Source organism: Octodon degus, unplaced genomic scaffold (genome assembly GCF_000260255.1).
Source record: "Octodon degus isolate 3935 unplaced genomic scaffold, OctDeg1.0 scaffold00146, whole genome shotgun sequence".
NCBI classification, from domain to species: domain Eukaryota; kingdom Metazoa; phylum Chordata; class Mammalia; order Rodentia; family Octodontidae; genus Octodon; species Octodon degus.
Genome location: NW_004524722.1, coordinates 6364369 through 6373457, shown reverse-complemented (window position 1 = coordinate 6373457; position 9089 = coordinate 6364369). Strand labels below are relative to the sequence as shown.

General features: G+C 34.8%; 1 protein-coding gene across 1 annotated transcript in view; it reads right to left on the bottom strand.

The window, feature by feature from the left end:
• Positions 1 to 8959: 8959 nt before the first annotated feature.
• LOC101584347 (olfactory receptor 56B1-like) overlaps positions 8960 to 9089 on the bottom strand; it is a 10514-nt gene continuing 10384 nt past the window's right edge. The window contains 1 exon segment of the mRNA XM_012517134.1: positions 8960 to 9061. Within this exon segment, the coding sequence (XP_012372588.1) occupies positions 8960 to 9061 (102 nt within the window).

The following is a 9089-nucleotide window of genomic DNA, read 5'->3' as shown; positions in this document are numbered from 1 at the left end:
ATTTTGATCATGAATAGATGCTGGACTTTGTCAAACACCTTTTCTGCATCATTTGACATGATCATGTGGTTTTGGAACTTGGCTTTATTGATATAGTGTATTATATTTATAGATATGCATATATTGAACCATCCTTACATCCCTGGGATGCATCCTACCTGATTATGGTATATATTCTTCTTGATGATTTGCTGTATTCTATTTTCTATTCTATTTTATTGAGGATTTTTACCCCTCTGTTCATGAGGGAGATTGGCCTATAATTTTTTTTTTTTTTTTTTTGGTTGAATCTTTTTCTGGTTTTGGTATCAGTACAATACTTGCCTCCAGGAATAATTTCAGGGGAATTTCTCCATTTTCAATTTCATTGAAGAGTTTGAGGAGTATTGGGATTATATCTTCCGTAAGTTTCTTGGAGAATTCAACTGCGAACCCAGCAAGACCTGGGCTTTTCTTTGTTGGTAAGTTTTTTTTATTATTACATTTTAAATTTCATTGTCTGATATTAGTTTATTCACAGTTCCTACATCTTCTTGACTTAGTTTTGATAGTTAGTACCTTTCTAGGAATGTGTCCATTTTTTTCTATGTCTTTAATTCTTGGGAGTAAAGATTTTCAAAGTAGTTATTGACGATCTTCTGAATTTCCACAGGGTCTGTAGTAATTTCATCCTTTTCATTTCTTATTGCTTGAATTTGAGTTTTTTCTTTCCTCTTTTTGATGAGGTGAGCTAGGGTTTTATCAATTTTATTTGATATTTCAAAGAGCCAGCTTTGTGATTCGTTAACTGTTTGTATTTTTTTCTTTGTCTGAATTGCATTAATTTCTGCTCTAATCATTATGATTTCATCCCATCTTTGTGCTTTGTGCTTTGATTGCTCTTATTTTTCTACACAATAGAGGTGTAGTATGAGGGTATATATTTGTTCCCATTCTATTTTCCTAATATGTGAGTTCAGAGCTATACATTTCCCTCTAAGATCTGCTTTCATTGCGTCCCACAAATTCCAATAAGTTGTGCTTGAATTTTCATTGGACTACAGATATTTCTTAATTTCTTTTAATTTCATCTGTAACCCATTGGTTGGTGAGGATGGTGTTATTTAGTTTCCATGTGTTTATGGGGGCTTTGTTGTTTCTTTTATTATTTATTTCCAGTTTCATTGCACTGTGGTCAGATAATATGCATAGGATAATTTCTGTTTTCTTGCATATAATTAAGCATGACTAAAAAGAAAATAAGTATGACTAATGCATTACTTACTATGTGGTCTATTTCAGAAAATGAGCCATGTGCAGCTGAAAAGAATACACATTCAGACGTGGTTGGGTGGAACACTCTGTTCATGTCTACCAAGTGCATTCTTTCAATGGCCTTGTTCTTCTTCTGTTGCCTCTGCTAATTTTTGTCTACTTGACCTATCTTTTTGGGATAAGGAGGTGTTAAGGTCTCCTGCTAAGATTGTGGTACTGGATATTAGATTTTTCATGTCTATTAACATTTGTATTATAAAGTTGGGTGCTCCCGTGTTGGGTACATACATATTTATGACTATTATTTATTCCTCTTGCATTTCTCTCCTAATCAGTATGTAGTGGCTGTCTTTATTTATTTATTTATTTATTTTGATGATTCTTGGTTTTAAGTTCAGATTGTCTGTGAACAGGATTGCAACAGGATTGCTACTCCTGCTTTTTTCTGAGTTCCTGGGACATGTAATATTTTTTTCCATGCTTTGACTTTCGCCTTATGAATTTTTTTAGGTGTTAAGTGTGTTTCCTGTATACAGAATATTGTTGGATTTTGTTTCCTAATCCACTCTGCCAGTCTATTTCTTTTAATTGGTGAATTGAGTCCATTTACATTGATGGTTATAATTGAGATGTATTGACATGTTTGACATATTACTTTCCTGCTGTTGGTTACCTCTTTTTCTCTTGTGTTTTCTTGTTTGCCCTATTTGTTGGGTTCTTTCCATTCTCATTCATGAAATTATTGTCATTCCCTCTCTAGAATATCTTCTAGTAGTCTGTTTATGGTTGGTTTGGTCATCTTGAAATTCTTTAGTTGTTCTTTGTCATGGAAGTGTTTCACTTCTCTGTCAATCTTGAAAGAGAGATTTTCAGGATATATCTTTCTGGGTTGGAATTTCTTTTCTTACAAGACTTGAAGTACTTTGCTCAATGTTCTTCTTGACTTGATAGTTTGTGAAGAGAAATCTGCCATTATTCTAATGGATTTTCCTTTAAATGTGATCTGTTTCTTTTCTCTAGTGGCTTTTATTATGCTCTTCCTGTGCTGAATTTCTGGGGTCTTGATTATTATATGTCTGGGTGTTGTTTTAATGGGGTTGATGTTATTTGAAGTTATATATGCCTCTGTTAACTGAACATGAAATTGTTACCCCATATTTGGGAAGTTTTCTGCTATTGTGTCTTCCCATATTCTTTTTATATCATTTGTGTTGGCTCCTTCTTTTTCATTGATGCCTATTAGTCTTACGTTCATCTTGGCATCATCTTCTAGATACTGAATTATTATTTCTTGGATCCTAGTTATTTTTAAGAGATTTTTCCTTAACTATTCACTAGCTGCAACTCTTTTCCACGTCTCAAAGTCTATCTTCACTTTCTTTCAGACAGTTTTGCCAACTTTTAATTTAGTTTTTAATCTCTTGAATATATCTTTGCATCTGCTTCATGCATTCTGTTTCTTTTCTATATTGCTCATTTAAAGTTTCCTTTATTTTTCTACTCTTCTCTATTTTTATCAGTCTCATTTTTTTTAAGAAACGCTTAGTAATGCGTTCATTATACTTACCATTTTTTTATTTTCTTGGAATACTATTTCTGATTTGATTTCCTCTATATCTTTCTGCAGTTGTTTTTTTACTTCAGACTCAATTGTTTCAGAGATTTCAGGTGTGTGACTTCTAATTTCTTCTATGTCAGTGTATCCTGCTTTTGTTCTGGGTAGGCTTGGGGCCTGAAAATTCATTTTTTCTCCTTCTCTTTGTCGTTTTGTATTTCAGATAGAACTCTTTATTTTGATTTCTGTGACTTTTTTATGTGAAAGTTTGATAGTGTGAGTTATAGCACTGTGACCACAGACTCTATTTAGTCTGCTCTTTAAGTATCTCTTCTGTGTTGAAGGTTGCTGTTCTGTGTGTGTCTCAAAGTTTTGCTATTTCTATTGATTGAAAGTGAGATACTGGTTTCTGTTTGGCACTGTCTTTTGACCTTTGATGTAGAGCTTTGGTGTAGTTGTTACCCAAGCACCTTCCAATATTATTACCCAAAAGAATTCTTGTGGTTAAGGCAGATACAGTTTTCTATTTACAGTACTATAATTAGCAGCACTAATATGGGGTGAGATTTAGCAATTGACAAACTTTTGCAATTAATGGGTTTATATTGTAAACCATAAGACCAAACATTATAACTGTATAGCTAAGCAGATATTAAATTGGGAATTTGTATCTAAATTAGTTCCTCCATTCCATCTAGTCACCTCCCCTTGATGTACCTGGAGTCTTCCAGGCAGAGTAGTTCACCCCATTTGCCTATTACCAGAAAGAAGAGAGAGAAAGAGAGAGAGAGAAAGAGAGAGAGAGAGAGAGAGAGAGAGAGAGAGAGAGAGAGAGAGAGAGAGCTCATAGATCTCAGTCTAGTAATATGCCTCAGCTCACTGGTCTGGATCTACCAAGTTCGAACTTGTCCAGCTGGGTCTTTCTGCAGTCTCTGTTCCACATGGAGACTGTCTGCTGAAGATTCTGGTACCTGGTCCCATACACTGGGCCTGTCCACTCATGTATTACTTTTATCATTTTGGATATTTGTTTTTATTTTTGCTTTCAGATGCTGATGACCTTTGAGTTGTTTCCTTTTAGGTAATAATACCTTGAGCGACTGGAAATGAGTTTTGTGGAAGGCCTCGTTGTGTCCTACTTGGCATAGACAGTGTTGGAGCTCCTGAGCAACACAGCATTTTCCATAAACTTGTTAGTGTTCTGTGGTGTTCTCTACAGTGCTGCATCACTTTGTGTTTCCTTGAGCAATATACACCTCTGCCAACACATGCCAGCTCTTGAAGTTTGCTGAGAGTTTTCTTCTCCTTGATGCCAAGCTAGTGAGGCCCCCCATGACATCCTATTCTAGTTTGGGGTTTAATTTCCCAAATAGCAAATGACATCCAGCATATTTCCATGAACTTTTTGTTTACTGTGAATCTTCTTTAGGAAAATGTCTATTAGAGACAGTCTCCATTTAGAAACGAATGATATATTAGAACTCAGATAGATAAATGGCACAACTAGATCCATCTACAGTGTGATTCCATGTCACACCTACTAAGGTTTGTATAATCTATAAAAATTAAACAGAATAGAAAAATTGAAATTTTCATACATTGCTAGTAAAATGTGTTGTAGTCACTATGTAAAATAGTTTGGAAGTTCTTAAAAAAATGAAATGAAAATAATTATACCAGTTAGAAGTGTCCCTTACATGTGTATAACCAAAGGAATTGAAAAAAGTTGTGACACAACCTTTTAAAGGTAAGTATGGTAAGTTTTATAATATGTGAATTTTAGCACTGTATTGGACAGTGCTAAAAATCTTTTTTCAAGAGATTCAGAATTTTTGCTTTGATTCAGGATCCCCCTTATTCCTACAAGCTTCTGATTAATATCTACTATTCTGAAAAAAATTGATTCTGGTAGTTTGTCTTATCAATAGGAGCTAAGTGTGGACACAACAAGCAATACCCCAACAGCTTATAACATGCATACATACATACATACACACACACACACACACACACACACACACACATTGTTGACCACACATTGTGGTCCTGGAAGTTGGATGACAGAAAGAAATTGAATATGTAAGTATTCAGATATAAAGTCATGTCTGTGGCCTGTGTAGAACAGTCAGGTTCAACCTCATATAATTCCAAAGAGATACTTAGAGGTTATAAGTCTGGTTTTTTTTGGGGGGATTGGGGGGTTATTGTTATTGTTTGTTTTTGTGTATTTAGTACAAAGTCTAACAGGTCTCACTACATAGATCAGGCTTATTGTGATCCTCCTATTTTCAGCCTCCCAAACGCTGAGATTACAGGCTCACATCACCACAATCAGTATCAATCATCATCTCAGTGGGCCAAGGGGGTGGGGCCAGCATAGCATGCCAGGGATCAAACCACTGTCCCTGTGCCTGCCTAAGCAGGTGCACAATTCTGTACGTAATTGACTTCATGGGCTACATTCTATGTCGATACTCAGTGGAAAGTTATTGAAGAAAGAAGTACTTTGCTAATGATAAGAAATACACAACAAATATTACTGCAGGAAAGTAACAACTGCTGATTCAACTTGAATTTCAACTATTATTTGAAAATACTCGAAACTCACTATGCCTTCCACTTTATTCACTTTTCATTAGATTTTGCTACAGAGAATTTGGTATATTTTATTAGATAAGTTTTGTCTTTGTTTTTGTTTTTAATAGAAGAAATTAAGAAATGTCTAGGAAGGCTGAGGAGCAGGCTAGAGATGTTGAACTCTTGAAGTACTTACTGGGAAGGCACTGGTCCACAAGGTCCACTACTTTGGTGTGTGATAAAATACCGCTTCAAAAAGGAGTTTTATCAATTTGAGCCTAAATAGATTTAATTACTTATTTTCTTCTCTTCACCAGGAAAATATCTATTTATAAACTATGGGATCCTGTGTCCTGAGAACCTAAAAGAATATTTAACATATTTAACATATCATCTTCTAATACTTGCTTTCCACCACTTAGGCAACAGGATTTATAGTAGGGATCAGGAGCAGGTAGATATTTATTATAACAATGTGGAAAAATGGAGAGCTGGAGTGGTCCTCAAAGTAACGAGAAAACAAAGGTAGGGGATAGTATAGGTGGTGACAATGGTGCAAACATGGATAGTGCAGGTGTTGCAGGTCTTCTGCTGAGGGCCTGCTGAGGAGATAACCACTGCCTGGAGAGATAGGTGTAGAAGATGTTGGTGTGCAGGATGTCAATGTATTGGCTAAACAGAAAAATAATCGGATCATACATAACTTCCATGTTTCTATTAACATGGGATTGCTAAGCGTGCTGCTTGGATATTAAATTAGGGAAAATGAGATGGATAGCCAAACTTTTCAATAGTAAGTGTGATAATATGCATAATTTTAAAAGCTGTTATTCTAATTTTGTATCTATTTCCAAAGATAATGAAATTAGCATGTGTTGAATTATAAACGTGACAACATGAATATAATGTACATAATATAATAAAAAAGTATTAACATGTGAAAAGGGGTAAAAATGTTTTAAATGAGATTAGAAAGCAACTATAGCTCTACAATTCACTGAAATTATAGTAATCCTCAACCTTGATTTTAAAAATATATATGTGAAATATATGTGCATTTATAATTTATAACTTAGCAAAAATTAATCACACTGCAGCATAATATAAATATTCCTATATTAATTTAATTTTCTAAGGTGAGTGCATTCCAAAATAAATGTGTTAGTCAGCTCTATTTTACCATGATTAAATACACAACACATACAACCTTAGCAAATATTTATGTCCGGTCTCAGTTTCAGATGTTTCAGTCCAAAGTTGGCAGAGTAAAGTTGCTCACATGGTGCCATCAAGGAAGAGGAAAAGAAGAGAGTGTGCTGAAGAGAGACAGAAAGGAGCTGGAGAAAAGAATATACTCTTTCACCTCATGCTCAACAGTGACTTGCAGGACTCAAACTCTAACAGGACATTGAGTTACAAACTCCCCATTGGATTAATACATTGCTAAAGTTACTGTCCCTAAGATGTAATCACCTTCCAAAAGTCCTTCCTATGAACATGCAAGCCATTATAAATGCTTCTGAACCACAATACCAGATAGAGTCACAATAACATTTCTCTCCTACCGATTTTCTATGTCAGTCAATTTTCTTGAGACATAACAGAATTTATTTGATTCACGTTTCGGAACTCAGTACAGGGGTCTCCAAGAGAGAAATATCATGGCAGAAGGATGTGGTGGAGCAAGGGCGTTCACTTCACAGAGGCTGGGAGGCAGACCAGGGGAACAGTGCCAACAGGAAGGGAAACAGAGTCATACACAGCACAGGTCAAGCTGGCATGGCCACGACACAGTGCTGTGCTTTGCTAATGCCCAGGACATTCCTTACACTATGCAAGTTGACACAGTTAATTTAACCAGTACAGTGGCTGCTAAACTTTTATGACATTTTTTATCTGATTACCTTCTTACTAAACTCCCACTTAATTCACCCAATGGATATTTGACAATTTAACTTTGGCTTTTTCATTGTCATTCAGCTATGCCATTGCCTATTTACCAAGGACGCGACTTAGAAACTTTCTTTTTTGATTATAATTTTCTTTTACTTTGAAGAATAAAAAAAGGAACAAGAAAAACAAAAGCAAAGACAGAAACAAAATAACATATACAGATTTTCAAAACAAAATTAGCTGGTTAACAGTGATTGAGTGTTCACTTCGGCAGCACATATACTAGAACAGTGATTGATATCTATTTTATCATCAAATCTGTTGCTCAGATTAATGGATATAGTTATGCAATATGTGACATAAGATTGAACTGCATGCTTTCAAAAAGTGTCAAATTTTGGAGTCAGCCAGATACCTCATTGGACTAAAGTGTCTGCTTAGGCAGAGTACAGGGGCCAGGGTTCGATCCCCAGTGGTACCCTGCCAGTCACGCCCCCGGCGCATGAGAAACTTTCTATTGAGAGCAGATGCTTATATTATTTTTTTCTGGAAACTTGATGATGTTGTGCATGTGTTCTCATTTACAACAATATGATTTGGTTCAATAATGATTTCTAAATGCTGGAGAAGAGTGAACACTCTAGGTGATAAATATGGTGCGTGGCATGATTTGGGTGATCATTACACAACGCAGTCAGATATCAAAACATCACATTTTATAATTTAAATAAACACAATTTTTATTTCTAGGTCAAACTTCAATAAAGCTAGGAAAAATCAATATCAAAGAAGAATGCAGAAATCCTACAATACATACTAAAGACCTGATAATCAAGCTAAATAATTGAATTTGAAACCTTGACTCAGAAATAGTGCCCACAGATGATATTATAAATATGATGATATAAATCTAAATATGGAGTATGGAATAATTATTGTAAAGTGTCAATGCAGTGTTTCTAATTTTGTTGACTGTTTAATAGTAATGTAAATCGTTGTCTTTTTTCCTAAAAAGTCTTCTTGAAGTATCTCAGTGTGAACAGACAAAAGACCCATGAGGTATTTTCAAATAGTTAAAAAAAACATTTCACAGAAGCATATAAATAGATACATACCAAAAGAGGAAGAAAATCATATAGGAAGTGGCCCCAAAACTAAATATTCCATTAATCTCTGTATGATATTCAGAATATTCTACTTTGCTATTGCAACATTTTAGATTCTGAACTTTTATTCCAATGAAAACTTCCTTTAGATTTTATTGCAGATCATTTATCTGATAGGAAATTATTTTAAATGTTATCTATTTTTTTCAGGATTCTATCATATCTGAAAATTGCCAGCTTCTCTACAGTGTTCCTTCTTCATTCTAATTGAAAACATATTCTGGCAAAGGGCCACTACTGTGTAGTTTCCAAAGCATTTGTTTGAGTTCCTAGCCAGTTCTTCCAGATTCTTCTAACTACTAATGTATTCAAGTCTTGCCAGTTTTGGAGTATCTGTGAAGGTTTCTGGATTGAGGTTTTTTTTTTTCATTATGAAATCTTTAATAGCTATTGATATAAAAATATAAAAAGACAATATCAATGGTGTTCACTTTTTCTTCTGCTTCTTTTGGAATTTTACCTAGCTTAAAATGAGCTAACTTTCATGTACTTAATGATGAAGGTATGTTTCATATCATTTCTTTTGCAAACCCAAACAAAACAACCTTTGGAAACCTTCCCTAAGTTCTTTGGTCCTGAGTGCATAAACCATAGGGTTGAGAGAAGGGGGGATGATGTTGTGCAGCACGTTGAGCAGAACTGGA